Here is a 25,675-nt window from a genome sequence, read left to right as displayed (position 1 = left end):
TCATGATCCACCCGCCTCGGCCTCCCGAAGTGCTGGGATTACAGGCATGAGCCACTGCGCCTGGCCCTTGTAGGATATTCTAATATTGCTGTTTTAGGACTTACTGTGAACACAGAAAGAAGAAATACGATGCATTTGTCAGATTTAAAGAAAAGTAATTCAATATTGAATGCAAGAAAAGTTTTAATTGTATCTAGCTAGAAGTACAAGTATATGTTACATGTAAATTTTCGTACATAACTGTCATTGGTACATGGAACTACATCAGACCAATTACATTGTTTTAAGTTTCTGAACAAACCAAAATTACTTAATGATTTAATAAATAACAGTACCATCCTAAACATACAGGACACAACTCACAACCCCTTACCCTCACCTTTGGCACGAATTCAATACACGAGACAAGACTGTCAAGTTAACATCAGATGTTCTCCCTGTTCTTCAATTGACATTGATTGCATAAACTTATTTAGTAAATCTTCTTCCTTTTTTTCTTCACTCATGTATGATTCAGAATCATCTGAAGAAACTGAAGGAAAAATAAGAATTTACAATTGTCTGTTTTGGAAATAAAGCTCTAAGTACAACTTTCAAAATGACCTGGCTTATTAATAAGCCTGTAGTAAAGACAAATTGCCTGCAATTTTCAAGGCTCTTAGTCACCTCATCCTTCCCCCAAGTTTCTTACTCTTTAAGATACACAATACTGTATTCTAGCCAAGTTACTGTACAGCAAATTCTCTTGTTACTAAGTCCTGTTTTACCATTGATTTACAAAATCTTTCAGTTGGGGGAAATTAAAGTGGTCAGTTACATCTTCAGAATCTCTGCATTTTCATTTAGTTCCTTCTCATCTCTTCTATTGGGGACCACAGGGACTCTCCCCCCTACAGTTTCCGCTAACTGTACCTTTTGGAACCTGACTTACCCCTTCTCTCCTGCCCTTTCCCTCATTTCTTGGATAGGCATGGTACGATATTTACAGCAAAGCTGGCTAACACTGTCATACAGTGATGGGATATCAATTCAGAAGGCCTAACTTCCCTACTTCTGGTTTTTTTTTTTTTTTTTTTTTTTGGAGACTAGAGTGCAGTGGCGTGATCTTGGCTCACTGTAAGCTCCGCCTCCCAGGTTCACGCCATTCTCCTGCCTCAGCCTCCCGAGTAGCTGGGATTACAGGCATGTGCCACCACGCCCGGCTAATTTTGTATTTTTAGTAGAGACAGGGTTTCTCCATGTTGGTCAGGCTGCTCTTGAACTCCTGACCTCAGGTGATCTGCCAGCCTTGGCCTCCCAAAATGCTGAGATTACAGGCATGAGCCACTGCGCCTGGCCAACTTCCCTACTTCTTACCCACCTCCCTACTTCACTATGCTGATAACTAGGAAACTACTTAACATGATTTAACATTATCAGTTCTGAGGAATACTTCTGATCATTCGGTCTGTCTTCCCTTTTTCATTTTGCAGTATTTTGTTCTTGTGGTAGAAGGATCCTTTATGCTGATCCTTCCAAAGTCTGGATTTGTCTGAGTTGCAGCTGTAAAATTTTGATAATATCACCTGCTTGGCTTGCCTCCACTGTTTTGTTGAATATCAAACAAAATGGTATACAGAAGTCCCTCCTTATCCACAGTTTTGCTTTCCAAGGTACAGTATAAGATATTTTGAGAGAGACCACATTCACATAACTTTTATTACAGTATATTGTTATAAAATTGTTCTTTTATTGTTGTTAATCTCTTTATGTGCCTAATTTATAAATTAAAACTTTATCATAGATATGTGTTTTTTAGGAAATAACAAAGTATAGGGTTCAGTAGTATCCAAGATTTCAGCCGTCCACTGGGGGTCTTGGAACATATTCCCCATGGATAAGAAGGGCCTACTATAAGAGATGTAGCACTTTGTAAACTAATAGATGCTATACAAAATATGTTCATCCAAAAATAGCACTAACTCATAAAAGAAGTGCTGTTGCTTGAGAAAGTCATGTTTGTGGTTCTGGGTTCAGACGAATTCATTCTCTACTAAGTCTTTGACCTTGATATTGTAAGTATCTTTAGCATTAGAAATACCTTGAATCTTACTCTTTTGAGCAGTATGTTCTTTTTTTCTTTTCTTTTCTTTTCTTTTTTTTTTTTGAGATGGAGTCTCACTCTGTCACCCAGGCTGGAGTACAGTGGCGCAATCTCAGCTCACTTCAACCTCCGCCTCCCAGGTTCAATCGATTCTCCTGCCTCAGTCTCCCAAGTAGCTGGGATTACAGGCGCCTGCCATCACGCCCAGCTAAGTTTTGTATTTTTAATAGAGATGGGAGTTTCGCCATGTTGGCCAGGCGGGTCTCGAACTCTTGACCTCAGGTGATCTGCCTGCCTCGGCCTCCCAAAGTGCTGGGATTACAGGCGTGAGCCGTGGCGCCTGGCCCAGTATGTTCTTTTAATTGCAAGCATAAACTATATTTTATGTTTGGTTTTTTGTTTGTGACAATAAAAGCAAATCATATTCTAAATTTGTTAATATCTTCATAATAGAAATGAAATTGTATTTGGTATAGTATTTTTAAGCATAAGATCTTAAAAAATGCATATTGTTAAATTTCCACATTTACCTGTTTGCATGAACAGTTTCCTTGGTCTTCTAAAAATCTTCAGTGACTTACATCTTGTTTTAGATGCATATCCAGTTTTTATCCTATAAGAAAGGGAAGTATCTTAGTTGGAGCCAGCAAAGTGAACAGCTGCCTAGGGCATGTGGAAGACCACACAAATTTGTTTTATTAGCTGCCAACATCACCAAAAAGACCCTTTCAGCACCCAGATTCTCCTGTAATTTCTTAACCCTGACATGTAAAGCTGCTGCAGTGCAATTTCAATACTCATGCTGCTTAATCTTTTTCCTCTCCCTGTTATATAGTATTCCCCTGTGCATAACCAACCATATTCTTCTCCTTTTGAAAGTATTTGCATTATTTTGAGGTTGAGTGGGAATTACATTGAAAAGGGCAGTCATCCATAACTCTATCTGATGAATTTTTATAATTCCACAAAATATATTCTAAAAGAAGTGGCATATTCTTATCAGTGCAGTAAAGAAAAAGTATGAAAATATCTCTCGGCTAGGCATGGTGGCTCATGCCTGTAATCCCAGCACTTTGGGAGGCCAAGGCGGGTGGATCATCTGAGGTTGGGGGTTCAAGACCAGCCTGACCAACATGGAGAAACCCCGTCTCTATTAAAAATACAAAATTAGCCGGGCATGGTGGCGCATGCCCGTAATCTCAGCTACTCAGGAAGGCTGAGGCAGGAGAATCGCTTGAACCCGGGAAGTGGAGGTTGCGGTGAGCCGAGATCGCGCCAGTGCACTTTAGCCTGGGCAACAAGAGCGAAACTCGGTCTCAAAAAAAAAAAGTATCTCTGCTTTTTAAAAGTCCAGCCTATTCTGAATTTAGCAAAGTGAATATATTAGGGAACACAAGCATTAATATCACTTAGCTACCCTTCAAAAGAGATGGGGAAGGCTGGGCACAGTAGCTCACGCCTGTAATCCCAGTGCTTTGGGAGGCGGAGGTGAGAGTACCTTGGCCAACATAGTGAGATGCTTTCTGTACAAACAATTTTTTTTAACTAGCAGGGCATGGTGGTTTGTGCCTTTAGCCCTAGCTACTTGGGAGTCTGAGGCAGGAGCATTGCTTGAGCCCAGGAGTTTGAGAATACAGTAAACTATATCACACCACTACACTCCAGCCTGGGTGAGAGAACAAGACCCTGTCTGAGAAAAAAAAAAATTAAACTGAGATGCATTTCCCCCCTTTTACACTAAGAAACAGACCCTTCTTTGTTTCTCACTGGCCGCCAAAGGGAATGCTGTATGAGCATTTCAGGTGCAGATGCAGCTGCGATATCAGAAGACCCCGAGTCCTCTCTCTCCAGTTGATGTCGCCATGTAGTGCAAGGGTAATGCTGTTTCTGTGAGTAACGGGAGCTAAGGCGGCTTCTGTGATGAGTGAGGACACCTGTGATACAAATCACCTGTTAAAAGACCCTCTCACTAATTGTAAAAACTAGTGAAAAGACAACTGGAGGTGCACCTGCCTGGCTTTTGTGAGCTGTGCTGAAGTACGTGCATGTACTGCCTCTTCATTAACATCTTCAGATAGTTTGCATTATAGATTTTAGCAATGCTGCACAGGTAACGCTTCTGGCCTGTGGTGAGGTCTGGATGCTAAAAGACAGAATAAGAGGATTTATAGTCTGCATTGTATTAGAGAAGTTGGCAATATTCCTTATCTGAAGAGATGAATGTTCAAGAGAGTTGTGCCAACTGTATTTTACTTTAGCAAATTCAACTACGTTAACTTGACAAAAGAGAAAGAAATGGCCAATTAAACAGTGCAAGTGGCTCTGCTTGCCATTCCACTCAGGTGATTCAGATGCCCTTTGAAGTCTGAGAACCCATTGCTCTAGATGAACAAGGAAAGAGTGAATCTGCTGTTCTGTCAAGTGTTACTTGCTGTGCGCCTCTCAGTGTGGGCATCTTGCCTTCTCAAAATGATTTTTGAGGTATAACATGGTACCTAAAATCAACCCAATTACTCTACTTAGTCTCAACTGAAGAAACATTCTTTTCCAGCACCAGAAGAATAACTGACTGTGTTGGATATTCTGAGGGATAGTATGTTAGTCTCTAAGTAATTTTGACTTGAGATTTTCATTGCACTTGCTGATTTAGAAGTTAATGTTCACTTAAGATGTATGATTCCACTATATATACAAGATTTACTTTACTGAATACATGGTAAGTTCAAAGAAAATGCAAAATGTTAGAAAAATTTACCCTAATTCACATTGCTCTAGAGATACTTTTAGCAGTTACGATCATTAATGGGATACAGGTAATCATTGTAAAATCCTTATTGCCATTTTCTTTTATTTATTTTTCTTTTTTTAAATCCTACTTGCAAGCTAATTACTGCCATTTTCTTTACCTGCTTTCTTCTTAATTTTGTAGTCCTTGAGTAAAATATGTGTGAAGTTGGGTTTCTATTTTCAAGAAAAGATGGAACTTTTCTTGAGCATCTCTGTGGTTGGGGCATTAAGCTTCCCCTCAGTAAAGATACATTAGATATGAAGTATCATAAAACCATGAAATAACTCTTATGATAAAGAATGTATAATCTTTACATTCATTCATGAGTTTACTCAAAGATATTTATTGACTCCTAGACAATTATACTGCATATGCCTTGTCATCTGCAGTATCTCACCCTCTAAGCAGCTGATCTTCAGTAAAAAGTTCGGCTCTGAATACAAAGAGTATTGGTATTTAAATATGTCCCTGTTAGCATACCTTGAAAAAGGACGCCTCCATCATTGATTTAGGGAGGTGGATTGTTTGATTTTGGGGAGTTTTCCATAACTCTTGCAGCTTAGCTATGTGTGAGTTCACTTTGTATCCATCTTTGATTCTATCTGTAGGCAAAGACATCATGTGAATTTCAGAGGCAAAGATCAGTTCAACAAACTGAATTATTAAGATGTAGATACTTAGGCCGGGTGTGGTGGCTCACGCCTGTAATCCCAGCACTTTGGGAGGCCGAGGCGGGTGGATCACGAGGTCAGGAGATCGAGACCATCCTGGCTAACACGGTGAAACCCTGTCTCTACTAAAAATACAAAAAATTTAGGATAATGGCGTGAACCCGGGAGGCGGAGCTTGCAGTGAGCCAGGATAGCGCCACTGCAGTCCAGCCTGGGCGAAAGAGTGAGACTCCGTCTAAAAAAAAAAAAAAAAATCTAGATATTTACATGTGTCAGTGATTATCCTGGAGTAGTACTGAATATCTTCACTCAGACTTAAATTTGAAGAGACTGTATGATATGCCATTTGGTTTTAGAGCACACAAACAACATCAAAGATACTTGTAAATAAATATTTTATGTATATATAATACATTATTTTGAACTCAGCTAAGATGCAAAGTGTTGACAGTAACATTATCATGTCAGAAACATACTAAAGAGAAAATATACACGCAGGATTTGTGCTTTAATGATTTACAGTAATATTTTATTATCATTTAACTTTACTATATAGTTTTGTTTTTTTTTTTTTTTTGAGACGGAGTCTCGCTGTGTCCCCCAGGCTGGAGTGCAGTAGCGCGATCTCGGCTCACTGCAAGCTCCGCCTCCCCGGTTCATGCCATTCTTCTGTCTCAGTCTCCCGAGTAGCTGGGACTACAGGCACCTGCCACCATGCCCGGCTAATTTTTTGTATTTTTAGTAGAGATGGGGTTTCACCGTGTTAGCCAGGATGGTCTCGATCTCCTGACCTCATGATCCTCCGCCTCAGCCTCCCAAAGTGCTGGGATTACAGGCGTGAGCCACGGCGCCCGGCCTAACTTTAGTATATAGTTTTTTAAATCTTTTTTTAAGAGATGGGATCTCTGACGCCCAGGCTGGAGTGCAGTGGCATAATCATAGCTCACTGCAGCCTCAAACTCCTGGGCTCAAGAGATAATAATCCTCTCAAGTAGCTGGGATTATAGGTGTGAGCCACTGCACTCGGCCTTAAAATTCTATTCTGTATTAGACTAGAGTAACACAAATTTTATCCCTTTGGAGATGTAGTATTAACATGAAAGACTGCAGAAATTTATCAAAATTTATTTTTACATAGTTTCAGTTATTTCATTTTTTGTTGTTGATTTTTGTTTGTTTTTGAGATGGGGTCTCACTCTATTGCCCAGGCTAGAGTGCTGGCACAATCTCAGCTCACTGCAACCTCCACCTCCCAGGTTCAAGCGATTCTCCTGCCTCAGCACCCCAAGTAGCTGGGATTGCAAGCATGCACTACCAGCTAATTTTTGTATTTTTAGTAGAGATGGGGTTTTACCATGATGGCTAGGCTGGTCCCAAACACCTGACCTCAGGTGATCCGCCTGCGTTGGCCTCCCAAAGTGCTGGGATTATAGGCATGAGCCACCATGCCCAGCGTATTTCATTGTTTTAAAAACAGTTGTGGACAGCATAAAAGAATAACCTTTTAGTAAAAAATAAAAGTTGAAACATATTCCCAGAAGAATGGGAACTGGTTTTCAGTTTCAGACATACTGAGACTAGTAATTTAGGGTATAAGCTTCACTAGCAGTTTTGGGAAAAATAGTCTCTGACAATTAAATCATGAAATGCCTCTTTTTTTTTGTTTTTGTTTTTGTTTTTGTTTTTGTTTGAGAAGGAGTCTCACTCTGTCGCCCAGGCTGGAGTGCAGTGGCACCATCTCGGCTCATTGCAAGCTGCAAGCTCCACCTCCCGGGTTCACGCCATTCTCCTGCCTCAGCCTCCCGAGTAGCTGGGACTACAGGTGCCCGCCACCACGCCCGGCTAGTTTTTGTATTTTTAGTAGAGACGGCGTTTCACTGTGTTAGCCAGGATGGTCTTGATCTCCTGACCTCGTGATCCGCCCGCCTCGGCCTCCCAAAGTGCTGGGGTTACAGGCGTGAGCCACCGCGCCCGGCCCCGAAATGTCTCTTTTTATAATAATGCATCCCTCTTCCCTGCACACTCCCTTCTCCAGGCAACCACTGATGTGCTTTCTATTACCATAGATTCATTTGCATTTTCTTGAGTTTGATATAAATGGGAATACACAGTACTCATTTTTTGTCTGGTTTTTCACTCAACCTAACGATTTTGAGATCCACTCATGTCACATGTAACAAATAGTTCATTTATTTTTATCATTGGGTTATCTTTTTTTTTTTTTTTTTTTTTGAGATGGAGTCTTGCTCTGTTGCCCAGACTGGATTGCAGTGGCGCCATTTCGGCTCACTGCAAGCTCCGCCTCCCAGGTTCATGCCATTCTCCTGCCTCATGAGTAGCTGGGACTACAGGCGCCCGCCACTGCGCCCGGCTAATTTTTTGTATTTTTAGTAGAGACGGGGTTTCACCATGTTAGCCAGGATAGTCTCGATCTCCTGAGCTTGTGATCTGACCGCCTCGGCCTCCCAAAGTGCTGGGATTACAGGCATGAGCCACCGTGCCCAGCCTGTTGGGTTATCTTCTATTGTATATATGTTTACACTGTTATTTGATTATGTACCTGTTGATAGACATTTGGTGGTTTCCACTTTTTGTCTATTACAAATAAAGCTGGAAAGACACATTTTAAATTAAAAGTTTGTGGCCGGGTGTGGTGGCCCATGCCTGTAATCCCAGCACTTTGGGAGGCTGAGGCGGGCAGATCACTTGAGGTCAGGAGACCAGCCTGGCCAACATGGCAAAACCCTGTCTCTACTAAAAATATATAAAAGTTAGCCAGGTGTGGCGGCGTACACCTGTAGTCCCAGCTACTCAGGAGGCTGAGGCAGGAGAATCGCTTGAACCCAGGAGGTGGAGGTTGCAGTGAGCCGAGATCGCAACACTGCACTCCAGCCTGGGTGACAGAGTGAGACTCTGTCTCAAAAAAAAAAAAAAAGTGTATAGTTAGTTGAATTCAATAAGCACATTTTTGTTTCAATATTATTAATAACAGGCTATTTCAGTTTTGTATTAAACTTTAAATTTAGTTATTTCTTCAAGATTTTGGCAAGTTGGATACTACAGGTAAGGACTAACTAGTTGACCAAGAAATGGAAAATCATTTGGAAATTGTATTATGACCCTTGAAACATAACTTATAATCTGTAATAATATGAACGCCAATTTAAGATTTTTAAAAGTTTTTTGTTTTGGAAATCCTTTTTCAAGTTGTAAACAGAGGGTATTTATATAAGAATATGTCTTGTGTCCTTAATAAACAATATTTCTGAGATGCATATTATATTTTGGACCAACACTTAATTTCTCAAAAGCTTGATAACATTTCTTTACAGAAAATGAAGCACTTAAAAATAAATAGGCTGGGCATGGTGGCTCATGCCTGTAACCCCAGTACCTTGGGAGGCTGAGGCAGGCAGATCACCTGAGGTTGGGAGTCGAGACCAAGCCTGGGCAACATGGTGAAACCCGTCTCTACTGAAAAAAAAAACCACACACACAAAATACTTAGCCAGGCATGGTGTCACACCCCTGTAATCCCAGCTACTTGGGAGGCTGAGGCAGAACAATCACTTGAACCTGGCAGGCAGAGGTTGCAGTGAGCTGAGTTACTGCAACTGCACTCCAGCCTGGGTGACAGAGTGAGACTGACTCAAAAGAAAAAGAAAAATAGTATGGCAGTGCCTCGAACATTTAAACATAGAATTGCCATATAATCTAATAATTCCACTTCTGATCCAGCAATTCCAAAAGAACTGAAAGCAGGGACTCAAACAGATTATTTATCCATGCTCATAGCAGCATTACTTCATAATAGCCAAAAAGTGGAAGAAACCCAAGTATCCATCAACAGGTGAATATATAAACAAAATGTGGTATATACAAACAATGGAATATTAGCCTTAAAAAAATAAGAGAATTCAGACACATGGTACAATATGGATGAACCCTGAAGACATGCTAAGTGAAATAAGCCAGTCACAAAGGACAAATATTGTATGATTTAACTTTTATGAGATACCTAGGAAAATCAAATATATACAGAGTGAAAGAATGGAGGTTGCAAGAGGTCAGGGGAAAGGAGGTATATAGGGAATTAGTGGTTTTTTATTTTGTTTTTAAATTTTCTTTCAGAGACAAAAAAAAATTAAAGTTAATTTTATGTTGCCCAGGCTGGTCTCAAACTCCTGGGCTCCAGTGATCCTCCAGCCCTAGCCTCCCAAAGTGCTGGGATTACACACACGAGCCACTGCGCCCACCTGAGAGTTAGTGTTTTATAGGTACGGAGTTTTAGTTTGGGAAGATGAAAACTTTCTGGAAATGGATGGTGGTAGTGGTTGCACAACAGTGTGAATATACTTAATGCCACTGAAATGTACACTTAAAAATGATTAAAATGGGCCAGGTGCAGTGGCTCATGCCTATACATCCCAGCACTTTGGGAGGCTGAGGCGGGCAGATCACTTGAGTCCAGGAGTTTGAGACCAGCCTGGCCTACATGGTGAAACCCTTAGGCTGGGCGTGGTGGCTCACACCTTTAATCCCAGCACTTTGGGAGGCCGAGGCGGGCGGATCACGAGGTCAGGAGATCGAGACCATCCTGGCTAACATGGTGAAACCCCGTCTCTAGAAAAATATAAAAAAATTAGCCAGGCATGGTGGCGGGCGCCTGTAGTCTCAGCTACTCAGGAGGCTGAGGCAGGAGAATGGCGTGAACCCGGGAGGTGGAGCTTGCAGTGAGCCAAGATCGTGCCACTGCACTCTGGACTGGGCAACAGAGTGAGACTCCATCTCAAAAAAAAAAAAAAAAATTAGCTGGGCGTGGTGGGGGTGCACCTGTAATCCCAGCTACTCAGGAGGCTGAGGCAGGAGAATCACTTGAACTCAGGAGGCAGCGGTTGCAGTGAGCCGAGATCGAGCCATTGCACTCCAGCCTGGGCAACAAGAGCGAAACTCCGTCTCAAAAAAAAAAAAAAAAGATTAAAATAGTAAATTTTATATTATGTATATTTTACCACAAATAAATAGTTAACCAACCCAAGAACTTTTGAATATACTGCTTGGACTATATGCCCTCAAACAAAAACAACTCTAAGCAAATACTGATCTCTAATTAACTACTAGGCTTTTTTTGTTGTTTTGTTTTTTGTTTTTTTGGTTTTTTTTTAGATGGAGTCTTGCTCTGTCGCCAGGCTGGAGTGCAGTGGCGCGATCTCTGCTCACTGCAACCTCCAACTCCCTGGTTCAAGTGATTCTCCTGCCTCAGTCTCCCAAGTAGCTGGGATTACAGACACGCGCCACCATGCCCAGTTAATTTTTTGTATTTTTAGTAGAGACGGGGTTTCATCATGTTGGCCAGAATGGTCTCAATCTCCTGACCTCGTGATCCACCTACCTCAGCCTTCCAAAGTGCTGGAATTACAGGCATGAGCCACCGCGCCCAGCCTACTAGCTTCTTTTTTTTTTTTTTTTTTTTTTTTTTTCAGAAGCATGTGTTAGCACTTTAGAAACTACTTTTTTATACATCTTAGGACGAAGCAAATAATATATTGTAGTTAATAAGAAGCAGGTCTCACACTTTTGGAGACGAGTTACCTATTAATATGGAAAGAGGAAAGCACAGAATAAACCCTGTTTGTTGGATTGGAATTTGGAGTTAGTAGAAATATTGAAATAGATATGTATGGGTATGTATGTGCTCACAGGTAAATGCACACACATTTCTTTCCCAGCACTGTCCTCGGAGAAAGTCTAGAAGCAATGAAAATATATTATAAATAAGCACACCTAGCACCCAGATCTTGGTTTCTACGTACTCTTCTCTACTTTAAATATATAATTTTTTTTTTTTTTTTTGAGACAGAGTCTCGCTCTGTTGCCCAGGCTCACTGCAAGCTCCGCCTCCCAGGTTCACGCCATTCTCCTGCCTCAGCCTCCCGAGTAGCTGGGACTACAGGCGCCAGCCACGACGCCCGGCTAATTTTTTGTATTTTTAGTAGAGACAGGGTTTCACCGTGTTAGCCAGGATGGTCTCGATCTCTTAACCTCGTGATCCACCCGCCTCGGCCTCCCAAAGTGCTGGGATTACAGGCGTGAGCCACCGCGCCCGGCCTTAAATATATAAAATTTTTTAAAAAGGGGCTCTATGTTAGTTTCATTTTGCTGCCATAACAACACAACTTTAGCGGCTTAAAACAACACTCACGTATTGTCTCATAGTTCTATAGCTCAAAAGACTGAGTATAACATGAATCCACTGGGTTCTCTGCTTAGAATCTCACAAGGCCAAAATCAAGGCATCGGGGTGCCTGGGCTGGACTGGGATGCCTGGAGCCTGTAGTGGTTCATTCAGGTTGTTGGCAGAATTCAGTTCCTTACAAAACCAAAGTCCCTATTTCCTTGACATGTGGCTCTCTTCATCTTCAAGCCAACAATGGGGTGTTAAGATCTCTCTTTCACATCTAACTGCTCCTCTTCCCCACATCTGTCTGACTTCAGCCAGAGAAACTCCTCTGCCTTGGGCTAGGCTGGGCCCACCCAGAAAATTCAAAATAACATCTCTTTTGAGGGTTATAACTTAATTTTACCTGCAAAATTGCTCCTGCCATGTAACATAACATATTTACAGGTTAGAGAGATTAGAGTGTGAACATCTTTGGGGACCATGCTGCCTACCACAGGCTCTTTGGAGAAATGGCAGACATCAAGGGTAGAACAGGGACAGTACAACGTTTTGTGCTAAAAGATAAAAGTTTTCAAAGGATAATGGAGACAGAGAACAAGAGCCATCTTTAAAGGGCTCCCACTGGCCAAATCTGGGATAATTTGAGCATCAAAATAAATAACAGATTTAAAGTAAAGTATTTAACCTATTAGATGGTATAAGAATCCATGTGTTGACAATTATATAATTAATATATAAATTGAAAAATGGTAGAGAAAGGGAAGCTCTTCATTAGAAAGCCATCTGAAAAATGTAGAATCAATGATGGAATTAGAAAAAGTCCATATGGCTGGGCACGGGGGCTCACGCCTGTAATCCCAGCACTTTGGGAGGCAGAGGTGGGCAGATCACAAGGTCAGGAGATCGAGACCATCTTGGCTAACATGGTGAAACCCCGTCTCTACTAAAAATACAAAAAATTAGCCGGGCATGGTGGCAGGCACCTGCGGTCCCAGCTACTCGGGAGGCTGAGGCAGGAGAATGGCATGAACCCGGGAGGCGGAGCTTGCAGTGAGCCGAGATTGCACCACTGCACTCCAGCCTGGGCGACAGAGGGAGACTCCGTCTCAAAAAAAAAAGAAAAGAAAAAGAAAAAGCACATATTTCTAGCCATCTTAATCATAATGGATTTAGTCAAGAATGAATGACAAGACCGGGCACGGCGACTCACGCCTGTAATCCCAGCACTTTGGGAGGCCGAGGCGGGTGGATCACGAGGTCCGGAAATCGACACCATCCTGGCTAACACACAGTGAGACCCCGTCTCTACTAAAAAAATACAAAAAAATTAGGCGGGCGTGGTGGCGGGGGCCTGTGGTCCCAGCTACTCGGGAGGCTGAGGCAGGAGAATGGCATAAACCCGGGAGGCGGAGCTTGCAGTGAGCCGAGATTGCACCACTGCACTCCAGCCTGGGCCACAGAGGGAGACTCTGTCTCAAAAAAAAAGAAAAAGCACATATTTCTAGCCATCTTAATCATAATGGATTTAGTCAAGAATGGATGACAAGACTGGGCGTGTTGACTCACGCCTGTAATCCCAGCACTTTGGGAGGCCGAGGCAGGTGATCACGAGGTCAGGAGATAGACACCATCCTGGCTAACACAGTGAGACCCCGTCTCTACTAAAAAAAATAGAAAAAATTAGGCGAGTGTGGTGGCGGGCGCCTGTAGTCCCAGCTACTCAGGAGGCTGAGGCAGGAGAATGGCATGAACCCGGGAGGCGGAGCTTGCAGTGAGCCGAGATTGCACCACTGCACTCCAGCCTAGGAGACAGTGCGAGACTCCGTCTCAAAATAAATAAATAAATAAATAAATAAAAGAATGGATGATAAAACTAATGGATGAAAGTTTGAGAAGTAATAGGCTATATACAAAGTCTCAAAGTATATCCCCATATACTTTTACCTTTACAAAGGGTAAGAATCATAACTTTACAGTGGTGAAAGCTGGCAGACATCGCCTGAACCAAACCATGACAACACTGTCAGTAAGGGACTAATGCATAGCAGGGTTCTCCTGATATGATTAACCAGGACAAACTCAGCACCACTTCTGTGCTATTCCTGCTAGAAGGACATAAGCTGAATCTCATCGGAGGAAACATCAAACAAACCCAAATTTAGGGAAATTCTACAAAAGAACAGGCCTGGGCCAGATGTAGTGGCTCACACCTGTAGTCCCAACTACTTGAAGGCTTAGGTGGGAGGATCACCTGAGCCCAGGAGGTTGAGGCTGCAGTGTGCTGTAATTGTGCCACTGCACTCCAGCCTGGGCAACAGGGTGAGAACCTGTCTCAAACAAGCAAAACCCCACAGGCCTGTATTCTTCAAAAATATCAATGTCGGCCAGGCGCGGTGGCTCACACCTGTAATCCCAGCAGTTTGGGAGGCTGAGGTGGGCAAATCCTTTAGGTCAGGAGTTTGAGACCAGCCTGGCCAATATGGTGAAACCCTGTCTCTACCAAAAATACAAAAATTAGCCAGGCATGGTGGCATGTGCCTATAATCCCAGCTACTCGAGAGGCTGAGACACAAGAACTGCTTGAACCTGGTGGGGCAGAGGTTGCGGTGAGCCAAGATTGTGCAACAACACTCCAGCCTGGGCGACAGAGTGAGACTTCGTCTCAAAAAAAAGAAAAAAGCTAAGAAACATAAAAACATTAGGCCAGGCACGGTGGCTCACACCTGTAATCCCAGCACTTTGGGAGGCCGAGGCGGGTAGATCACGAGGTCAGGAGATTGAGACCATCCTGGCTAACATGGTGAAACCCCATGTCTACTAAAAAGAAAAAAAATTCAAACAATTAGCGGGGCGTGGTGGCGGGCGACTGTAGTCCCAGCTACCCAGGAGGCTGAGGCAGGAGAATGGCGTGAACCTGGGAGGCAGAGCTTGCAGTGAGCTGAGATCGCGCCACTGGACTCCAGCCTGGGTGACAGGGCAAAACTCCGTCTCAAAAAAAAAAAAAAACATTGACAACTGAATGCTATTCATAAACTTGGATTTTTTTAATTTTTGGCTATAAAGGATATTATTGAAACAATAAACGATATCTTAATAAGGTCTATAGATAACAGTATTTCAAGTTCTTGATTTGGATAATTATTTTGTGAGATAAATAAATGTAGTTAAGATAGGCCAGGCGTGGTGGCTCATGCCTGTAATCCCAGCACTTTGGGAGGCCGAGGTGTTCAGATTGCTTGAGCCCAGGAGTTTGAGACCAGCCTGGGCAACTTGGCAAGACTCCTATCTCTACTAAAAATATAAAAATTAGCTGGGTGTGGTGGCGCATGCCTGTGGTCCCAGCTACTCTGGAGGGTAAGGTGGGAGGATCACTTGAGCCCAGGAGGTGGAGGCTGCAGTGAGCCGATTGTATCCCCGCACTCCTGCCTGGGGGATAGAGTAAAAAATATAGCTAAGATAAATACCCCCATTTTTTTTTTTTTTTTTTTTTTTTTTGCCAGGGGTGAAGTCCCAGTTACTTGGGAAGCTGAGGCGAGAGGATCACTTGAGCCAGGGAGGTCAAGGCTGCAGTTAGCTGAGATTGCACCACTGCATTCCAGCCTGGGAGACAAAGTGAAACCTTGTCTTACAATAAATAAATAAAGGAAATACATACTTGGAAGTATTTAAGAATAAAGAGGGCCAGGCGCTGTGGCTCATGCCTGCCCAGCACTTTGGGAGGCCAAGGCGGGAGGATAACCTGAGGTCAGGAGTTAAAGACCAGCCTGGCCAACAAGGTGAAACCCCGTCTCCACTAAAAATACAAAAATCAGCCAGGCATGGTGGCGTGTGCCTGTAATCCCACCTACTTGGGAGGCTGAGGCATGAGAATCGCTTGAACCTGGGAGACCGAGGTTGCAATAAGCCAAGATTACACCACTGCACTCCAGCCTGGGCGACAGAGTGAGACTCCGTCTCAAAAATAATAATAACAGTAATATCTAGAGTCACTGCCAGTAGTTGGCTATCGTGTTTATTTTAAATAATAGAATGAATCCTTAAGTTCAACTATAGAGGAAGACAATCAAGCACTTGCTGAATACTGGCCCTTTTCCCCTCCAATTATAAACAGCAATACACATTGTTCACTGCAGATTAGTGAAGTAAAGTAAGTGTATAAAAAGAAAATAAAAACTTTTAATTCCACAATCTAGTAGTAATTTTTTTAAATTAATTTATTTTTTTTGAGATGGAGTTTCACTCTTGTTGCCCAGGCTGGAGTTCAATGGCGCGATCTCGGCTCACCGCAACCTCTGCCTCCCAGGTTCAAGCGATTCTCCTGCCTCAGCCTCCCGAGTAGCTGGGATTATAGGGATGCGCCACCACACCCAGCTGATTTTTTATTTTAGTAGAGACGGGGTTTCTCTATGTTGGTCAGGCTGGTCTCGAATTTCTGACCTCAGGTGATCCGCCCGCCTCAGCTTCCCAAAGTGCTGGGATTACAGGTGTGAGCCACGGCGCCCAGCTTTTTTTTTTTTTTTTTTTTTTTTGAGACAGAGTCTCGCTCTGTCGCCCAGGCTCAAGTGCAGTGGCATGATCTTAGCTCACTGCAACCTCCGCCTCCTGAGTTGAAGTGATTCTGCTGCCTCAGCCTTCCGAGTAGCTGGGACTACGGACGTGCACCACCACACCTGGCTAATTTTTTTGTATATTTAGCAGAGACGGGGTTTCACCATGTTGGTCAGGCTGGTCTTGAACTCCTGACCTCAGGTGATCCACCTACCTCGGCCTCCCAAAGTACTGGGATTACAGGTGTGAGCCACCGTGCCCGGCCTAGTAGTAATTATTTTAAAACACTTTGACATATTGCCTTTCAGAGTTTTTACTAGGCATATATTTGTTTAGAAATTTTTCTTTTATATAACTAAGTCAATCTAATATACTGATAATTGTTAATATTTCTTTATTTCCCTCCACATCTGGAATATATTACTAATAATTATATTGTTTTGTGTTTCCTTTCTTTTTTACACTGAACTATAATTCAGTAAGAATTTTGGTGAGGAATCTAAATTAATGAACCCAGACTGCAACACATTTTTTAAATGGCCATATTATTTATTTATATATGTATATATGCACACATATATGTCTGTATATTTTTTTCCCGGGTAACTGTAATGACTATATATTTACCAAGGAAAAGCAAAGTGAACCCAGGTTTATGTATCGCTGAATTTAAATGAAACATTTAAAACCTATTATAACTACTATACTTAAAATATATATACATACACACACACTCCTACAGTCAGTTAATTCCAGCTCCTCTCCCAAGGGAAAAAAAGCAATTAGTGAGAGACCTTTGGGGGATTGTTTAACCTACTCTCTTAACTCCAGCAGAGAAGAGGTGAATACTTTGAAAGCTCTATTCTTTATTTCAAGTGAGAGGAAAACATCAGCCCTGAGAAATATTTTGTATTCTTTGAAGCTATTCAATTTAGAATTTTTTTCTTCTATCCATGTATAAACCCCAGGCTGTGCTCTGTGCTTTTCAACCAACGTCAGCTATAAATACAGTTCTTTTAGGATTCACTGCTAATTTTAAAAATGCTTGATGTAAAATATACTGTACCAACAGACAAGAAAAACCTCCCTGATTGCTCTTTGAAATCTTAAAGACTAAGTTCACCAAGGATACTAATACAATCTATTTTTAACTCTATTGTGGGCTGGGTGTGGTGGCTCATGCCTGTAATCCCAGCACTTTGGGAGGCGGAGGCAGGTGGATCACCTGAGGTCAGGAGTTCCAGACCAGCCTGGCCAACATGGCGAAACCCTGTCTCTACTAAAAATAGAAAAATTAGCCAGGCATGGTGGCACGCACCTGTAGTCCCAGCTACTCAGGAGGCTGAGGCAGGAGAATCGCTTGAACCCAGGAGGCAGAGGTTGCAATGAGCCCAGATCGCACTACTGCACTCCAGCCCAGGCAACAGAGTGAGACTCCGTCTCAAAAAAAAAAAGAAAAAAGAAAAAAACTCTATTGTGTAAGTAGTTACAGACAAATAGGCTTCTCAGAACCATGTTACTTATAAGTATTATCTGCTTTATATGCACTACTCACCAGAACCTTTGGAATTCTGGTAACAAGAGTATCCAGCTGATCTGTTGAAAAAATAAAGCATATAAATAATATGTAATAATTACAATGTTACAAGCACTGAACAACATATTTCAATTTTTTTTTTTTTTTTTTTTTTTTTTTTTTTTTTTTTGAGACAGGGTCTCACTTTGTCACCCAGGCTGGAGTGCAGTGGCATGATCTCAGGTCATTGGAACCTCTGCCTCCCAGTTTCAAGTGATTCTCCCACCTCAGCCTCCCAGGTAGCTGGGACTAGCACTGCTACACCCAGCTAATTTTTGTATTTTTAGTACAGACGGTTTCACCATATTGGCCAGGCTGGTCTCAAACTCCTGACCTCAGATGATCTGCCTGCCTCAGCCTCCCAAAGTGATGGGATTAAAGGTGTGAGCCACTGCACCCAGCCAACATATTTCAAATTTTAAAAAAGGATAGTGTTGCATATTATTTTTACTTTTCATGTTTCCATCAGAAATAATGTCTTACAAATTTTTTCCTATAATTCTGGTTAAATCCTAATGGCTCCAAGATTTTTTTCTTTCCTTTTTTAGAGATGGGGTCTCCCTCCTTCACCCAGGCTAGAGTACAGTGTCGCGATCATAGCTCACAGCAGCCTCAAAATCCTGGGCTCAAACGATCCTCAGCCACCCAAGTAGCCAGGACCACAGGCGTGCACCACAACGCCTGGCTAATTTTTGTACAGATGTGAGCCACCATGCCTATCCTGGGTCTTAATTTTATAGCTGCCTAATCTCATTCCTACAGTGAGCTCAATAAAGTAGTTGGGGCTCCTGGGCTATCCATGTGATTATCTTGCTGTCTTTATTTTTAATGAAGTGATTTGGGTATTGAAAAGACTGTTCTTTTTTTTTTTTTCTTTTTTTTCTTTTTTCTTTTTTGAGGTAGAGTCTTCCTCTGTTGCCCAGGCTGGAGTGCAATGGCGTGATCTCCGTTCACTGCAACCTCCGCCTTCCAGGTCCAAGCAATTCTCCCACTTCAGCCTCCCGGTAGCTGGGATTACAGGTGCCCGCCACCGCGCCCGGCTAATTTTTCCATCTTTAGTACAGACAAGTTTTCGCCATGTTGGCCAGGCCGGTCTCAAACTCCTGACCTCAACTGATTCGCCCGCCTCAGCCTCCCAAAGTGCTGGGATTACAGGTGTGAGCCACCACGCCATGCCGAAAGACTGTTCTTTGAATAGTAATTAAGGTGTGCTAGAACTAATAAGTTGGTCTGTAATGTTTCTAATTTCGTACAAATTCTTTTTCTTTTCTAAACTTAAGACAAAACAACTGATCCTCATCCTGCAATTTATTCAATGACCAAGAGTTCATGGGCCAGGCGCCAAGTTTATAAAGTTTTTGTTATGAACTTTTCACCGCCGCTTCCTTTGCTATTTTATTCCAAGCCACCATATCGTTTTCTTGTATTCCAACTTCTTAATTCTACGCTTGCTCCTTCTAGTTTATTCTCCAACTAGCAACCAGCGTGATCCTTTTTAAGTAAAGTAAGATCACATCACTTCTCTGCTGGCAACCCTCCTGTGGCTTCCTTTCTCAAAGGTTGACTTTATAGGGTATGAGGGAGTTTTGAAGGAGTGATAGAGCTGCTCTGTATCTTTAGTGTGGCAGTGCTTACTTACATAGCCATGTGCATTTGTCAAAACCCATCATATTATACATGAAAAAGTAAGACTTTAATTTGTGTAAATTATGCCTCAATAAACCTGACTTTAAAGAAAAAAAGTGCTGGGCACGGTGGCTCCCGCCTGTAATCCCAGCACTCTGGGAGGCCGAGGCGGGTGGATCACGAGGTCAGGAAATCGAGACCATCCTGGCTAACATGGTGAAACCCCGTTCTCTACTAAAAATGCAAAAACTTAGCCAGGCGTAGTGGCACGTGCCTGTAGTCCCAGCTACTCAGGAGGCAGGAGAATCGCTTGAACCTGGGAGGCGGAGGTTGCAGTGAGCCAAGATCACACCACTGCACTCCAGCCTGGGTGACAGAGCGAGACTCCGTCTCAAAAAAAAAGAAGAAAAAAAGTAAGGAGTTCCGGAGTTCCCATTAGTTAATAATGGGATTTTTGGCAGATTACTTCCCCTCTCAGATTAGTAAATATGACTGGAATTGATGATTTTTAAGACCCCTGCCAGTGCCAACATTGTATCATGTAGCATAATAAACCTGATTCTAGTTTGAAAATTTTATTTTGTATTTCTGGGAATATAAGCTTTTCATAAATTAGTCTTGGTTTGTGTTTTTTAATGGGGTTCCTTAAACCAAAATGAAGGGCATACTGTCTTTTTTTTTTTTGTATTTTTAAGAGTTTGGATAAACTAAAGGAAGCATGGAGATGAACGACAGGCGGAGATAAAAGGAAAGGACAAACAACCTCTTTGTGCCTGTTTTGTCATCCATAAAGTGGGGATCATAATAGAACCTTCTAGGATTACAGGCTCACGCCCATCTCTACTAAAAATACAAAAATTAGCCAGGTACGTGGTGGCGCACACCTGTAGTCCCAGCTACTTGGGAGGCTGAGGCAGGAGAATTGCTTGAACCCAGGAGGCGGAGGTTGCAGTTAGCTGAGATCGTGACACTGCACTCCAGCCTGGGTGACAGAGAGAGACTCTGTCTCAATAAAAAAAAAAAAAAAATTCACGTATCTCCTGATACACCAGGATCCTGCAGTCGGTCAAGGACTGTGAAGAACAGAAAAGAAACCCAAGACTCCATCCCATCTTTAAGAAGTCTTCAGTAGCACCAGAGACAAAAAGGACGGCCATGCGGGCGGATCACGAGGTCAGGAGATCGAGACCATCCTGGCTAACACGGTGAAGCCCCGTCTCTACTAAAAATACAAAAAAGTAGCCGGGCGTGGTGGCAGGCGCTTGTAATCCCAGCTACTCCAGAGGCTGAGGGAGAAGAATGGCGTGAACCCGGGAGGCGGAGCTTGCAGTGAGCTGAGATGGCACCACTGCACTCCAGTCTGGGCAACAGAACGAGACTCTGTCTCAAAAAAAAAACCAAAAAGGATGGCCATGGGTGCAACAGGGGCCCTGACTGCGGGTTGCACTGAACGGCAAACATATCGCAGTTCTTGCTTTTAGGGAATAAAGTAGGGAGAGGAAGAGGAGGTAGAGTCTCCAGCAGTGACTTCAACAGCTCGCTGTCTTCACTATCTAGGAAATAGGTGTAAAAACCTGCTCAAAACGAAATAGATTTGTGAAAAAAGGAACTTCAGTGTGAAGAAAATGTCAAGATCAAGGCACCTCGGATATTCAGTCATTGGTCTCATTGGCGATTAGAAACCCTCGTTTGAGGTCGGGCGCAATGGTTCACCCTGTAATCCCAGCAATTTGGGAGGCCGAGGCGGGCGGCTCACTTGAGGTCAGGGGTTCGACACAAGCCTAGCCAACATGGTGAAACCACCTCTCTACTAAAAATACAAAAATTAGCTGGGCGTGGTGGCAGGCGCCTGTAATCCCAGCTACTCGGGAGGCTGAGGCAGGAGAATCACTTGAACCTGGGAGGCTGAGGTTGCAGTGAGCTGAGATCGCACCACTGCATTCCAGCCTAGGCAACAGAGCGAGACTGTCTCGCTCTCAAAAAACAAGAAAGAAAAGAAAAAAAAAGAAAAAGAAATCCCCGTTTGACAGGAAGGTGGCTCATATCACTAGAGGGAAGGAACTGGTTTAGGGGCCTGGATGCCCCCAGTTGAACCGGGGGACATCTTCCTCCTCTGTCCCCGCCGCCTCGCCTTTCGGTGGACACACAGTCCTGTGCCAGACAGCAAACGTCCCAGCAGGGCTCGCAGCGCCCCCTCGGGGCAGAGAGATGCACGCGGGCGACTGTCGCAGTCACCTCGTGGCCACTGCACCAAAGGCTCCTCCGAAGCTTCCCTCAGAGACCCTCCCTCAACCGCGAGGCAGTCCTCCCCTCTGCCCTCCTGTCCACAACACAACTGCTCCCCGCCTCTCACTTGAGGGCACCGGGGCCAGCCCCCGAGACGAGAGGTCGGCCGCAGCCCTCCTCCACGGGGCTCACGACCCGGGGGCCTCACGACCCGGGGGCCCCACGACCCGGGGGCCCCATGCTGCCACCCTTACCCCGGGGCCCCCAACCTCACCCGCCGCCGCCACCCTCGGTCCCGGCCACTGCGGGCGGCTCTGCAGAAGAGCTACGCTCCGTCCAGTCGGACCCTGGACCCTGGCCGGGCATCTCCGCGGCGCCGAGACCGCGAGCCGTGTGCGGGAGCAGCTGTCCCAGCGTCCCTCCGCCGACAGCACGCGTGCGTCAGGCTGCTGGTATTCCAGAGAGGCCGCTCAGATGCCGGCTTCTCGCCCCTCCGAAGCCGTTCGGACACTGCCCGAACAGCTTCGGGAGAGCGGGGCGGGCAGATCCGCGACCCCGGAGTTACGGTGGGGGAGGGGCAGGAGCGCTGCGGTCGCTGAGCGTTTGCACGTTTGCACCTCTCTGTGGAAGCAGTACGTCACAGGAGGGAAATATACATGCTCCCCAAAACAAGAGGTGCCTTCCACTTCAGTATTCCAGATCCTCAGCACATTCGCAAATCGCGAGGGTCACCATACAGGTCAAACGTCTGCACGCAAACCACGGACCGAAGCACGCGGCGCAAGGATGCGGAGCTTTATCTGTTGTCCGTTATTACTCAGGTATCCAAGCTTAGCATCCCAACGGCCGATTTCCAACAACTACTTCTGCGCACGCGCATATCCTCTCCCTCACCCCTCCCCTTTTTTCTCAGGACGCGTTTCTCACGGGATTTGGCCCGCGGGCTGCCCCGTAGTAGGAGGTGTGGTAGAACTGGAGGCGTAGAAAGAATGTGGATTGCGATTGGTTCGCACTTCACTTTCCCGGAGCTCGGTGGGCGTCGCGCGAAGGCTAAGGGAGTGTGGCGGGCGGCTCCAGGAGCCAACATGCCTCGGTATGCGCAGCTGGTCATGGGCCCCGCGGGCAGCGGGAAGGTGAGGATCTGCGGGGACAAGGAGAGAAAAGTAGGAGTTCGTGGAAGGCGGGAGATTGGGTCCTGAGGGAGTGAGCCGGCGGGTGTGTGTATTGGGAACCCTGAGACCCCACGCAACTCATTTCTGCTGTCTGGCTTCACGTTCTTTTTTGTTGTTGTTTTGAAAGGGAAATAATGGTAGTTGTTAATATTTATTGTATACTTAAGCCCCAGACAGCAGATGAAACGTCTCGCTTATTTCTACAACAACCCTGTGAGAGAGATCTCATTTTTCTCATTTTACAGAAAACGAGACACAGAAAGGTTAATTAAGTTCTTTGCCCAGCAAAAAAATATAAATCCAGTTTTGTCTCAACTCCAGAATCCGGCCCTGTCTCGCTCCCAGGAGGGTAAAGTAGGGTCTCATTAATTACTGTTTCTCAGAACTTGGGACATGGACTTTTGGTATTTAAGGTGCTTTTAGGTGGTACATGGACCCCACATTAAGGAGCATCAGATAATGTATTGGGGAAATTGTTCCCTTTTCATTTCTCTTTCAGTTCTCAACTTCGCATTTAGGAGAAATTGTGCTCGGTGCTAGTATGTATCTTCAGCACTTCTTTAATCCCCAAGTCTTTTCAGAGAGCAGTTCTTAGTCTCAGAGCTTTTAGTAGGCACCTGTATTTAGCTAAAAATAAGAACATTTAAAGATTTTATATAATTTTATGTCTAATTTCACGTTATGTCAAATATAAGTGGTTTTCAGTTTACAGTAGGGATAAAATTTTTTCTTGTAAACAAATATTAAGGGAATGTTAGGAACATTCAAATACAGTGAGAATGGTGAAGATATGGATCAAATAACATATGTGTGGGAAACATAGCCAGGCGTGGTGGCTCACGTCTGTAATCCTATCACTTTGGGAGATGGAGGTGGACGGATCGCCTGAGCCCAGGAGTTTGGGACCAGCCTTGGCAACACGGCGAAACTCTGTCTCTACAAAAAAATGCAAAAATTAGCCAGGCCTGGTGGCAGGTACCTGTAGTCCCAGCTTCTCGGGAAGCTGAAGTGGGAGGATTACCTGAACCCAGGAGGTTGAGGCTGTGGTGAGTGGTGATCGTGCCACTGCACTCCAGCCTGGGTGACAGAGGTACTGTCGCAAAAAAAAAAAAAAAAAAAAAAAAAAAAAAGTGTGGAAACACTAGAGTCTGTGGAGGTGTTGTGTGGCCTCAGTCTTTAACAAACACATTGTTCTAAGCTGTTGACTTATTCTGGGTAAAAACATGTACATGTAACTAAGATACCTATGGCCTTTAACTTACCCAGAGTCTGTAGTCTTTTGGGGAAGACAAATAGATGACCTGTCAATTAAGATACAGTGTGATGTGGCCAGGTGTGGTGGCTTAAGCCTGTAATCCTCGCACTTTGGGAGGCTGAGGCCAGCAGATCACTTGAGCCCAGGAGTTCAGGGTCAGCCTGGGCAACATGGTGAAGCCCTGTCTCTACCAAAAATACAAAAATTAGCTGGGCATGGTGGCGAGAGCCTATAGTCCCACCTACTCGGGGGGCTAAGGCTGGAGAATCGCTTGAGCCTGGGTCAAAGCTGCAGTGAGCTATGATGGTGCCACTGCACTCCAGCCTGGGTGACAGTGAGACCCTTTGCAAAAAAAAAAAAAGATACAGTGTGTGATGTATGGAGAGGGCATTCCAGACAGAGACAACAGTATGTGTAAAGGCACTGAGAGGACAGCATGATGGATGTTTTTTCTATAGTCTATTTTAATTTTTGGGCTGATTGTGTTAAACAAGTATCTTTATAAGCTTTTGATGCCTACTATCAGAAACATTCCTTGAGTACGTTCTTTATCCCAAGCACTGTTTTGGGCCCTGGGGGTTGTGTGGGGAAAAAAACACGCACACACAAAATCCGTGCCCTTGTGGAGCTTATCTTTAAACATAATAAGTCAATTAGAAACAATTATCAAGTATTTATTATGTACTAGGTATTGTGCTAGTCCCTGTGCTTGGGAAACTGAATAAGACACATCTCTGCCTTTAAACAGAGTATGACACAGACAAGTAGCCTAGAGACTTTTTTTTTTTTCTGAGCCAGGAGTCTTGTTCTGTCATCCAGGCTAGAGTGCAGTGGTGTGATCTCAGCTCACTGCGACCTCTGCCTCCCGGGTTCAAGCGATTCTCCTGCCTCAGCCTCCTGAGTATCTGAGATTACAGGCATACGCCACCACGCCCAGCTAATTTTTGTATTTTTAGTAGAGACGAGGTTTCACCATGTCGGCCAGGCTGGTCTCCAACTCCTGATCTCAGGTGATCCGTCGACCTCAGCCTCCCAAAGTACTGGGATTACAGATGTGAGCCACTGCACCCAGCCCCAGATGTTAACATAGTATGGTAACAACTATATAATGGATAAAGAATTATCTAAACCAAAAGTTACAAACTGATAGCCACCTCCAGACTATTTATTGATCTTGGCGTTCTTTCATCTTGGAATGCTCTTCCCCTTAGGTTGGCAAACTCCTTCTCATATACTCAGATCTCCCCTACTCAGAGACATCATCCCTGACCATCCTACCTAAAGCTTTGTTTGGACTGTACAAGTCCTGGTAGAGACACTGTGTTAGGTGTTACACTATGTAACCAGAACTCTTCCCTTTAAATACCACTTGTCACATTTAGAACAGTAAGGAGCCTTAGTGATTATGGAGGACATCCTAGTTAGAAACAAGAAAATTGAGGGGCAGAGTGGAGAAGTAAATTCCCCAGAGGTACCCATGAGTCTAAGTCAGGTTTGAATCTGCAGCCCAGTGAGGTATCGTTTTCCCTTGTTGTCAGTCAGCCTCTTG

At 44.0% G+C, this 25,675-nt stretch overlaps 2 protein-coding genes across 6 annotated transcripts in view; one reads left to right on the top strand and one right to left on the bottom strand.

The window, feature by feature from the left end:
- Positions 1-165: 165 nt before the first annotated feature.
- FAM216A (family with sequence similarity 216 member A) lies at positions 166-22,108 on the bottom strand. Its single transcript, XM_509366.7, has 7 exons — positions 21,974-22,108; positions 17,827-17,867; positions 5,352-5,473; positions 4,097-4,226; positions 3,834-4,017; positions 2,614-2,696; positions 166-532 (listed from the first exon to the last, which is right to left on the bottom strand). The coding sequence occupies exons 1-7, from the start codon at positions 22,063-22,065 to the stop codon at positions 414-416; spliced, it is 771 nt and encodes a 256-aa protein (XP_509366.4). The 5' UTR covers positions 22,066-22,108; the 3' UTR covers positions 166-413.
- The window catches only part of GPN3 (GPN-loop GTPase 3), a 16,736-nt gene continuing 12,769 nt past the window's right edge, over positions 21,709-25,675 (top strand). For 2 of the 5 annotated variants that reach the window (XM_063784927.1, XM_001142177.6), the window contains exons 1-2: positions 21,709-22,520; positions 22,613-22,832. In XM_063784927.1, coding sequence (XP_063640997.1) covers positions 22,174-22,520; positions 22,613-22,832 — 567 coding nt within the window. In that variant the 5' untranslated portion in view covers positions 21,709-22,173. Of the gene's footprint in view, positions 22,521-22,612; positions 22,863-25,675 lie in introns of all 5 variants that reach the window. The other 3 variants (XM_063784926.1, XM_009426244.4, XM_509364.8) reach the window with 2 other exon arrangements.

The sequence above is a fragment of the Pan troglodytes genome, chromosome 10, assembly GCF_028858775.2.
Source record: "Pan troglodytes isolate AG18354 chromosome 10, NHGRI_mPanTro3-v2.0_pri, whole genome shotgun sequence".
Classification (NCBI taxonomy): Eukaryota; Metazoa; Chordata; class Mammalia; order Primates; family Hominidae; genus Pan; species Pan troglodytes.
The sequence above is the reverse complement of the archived record's forward strand: the minus strand, read 5'-3'. Positions and strand labels throughout refer to the sequence as shown.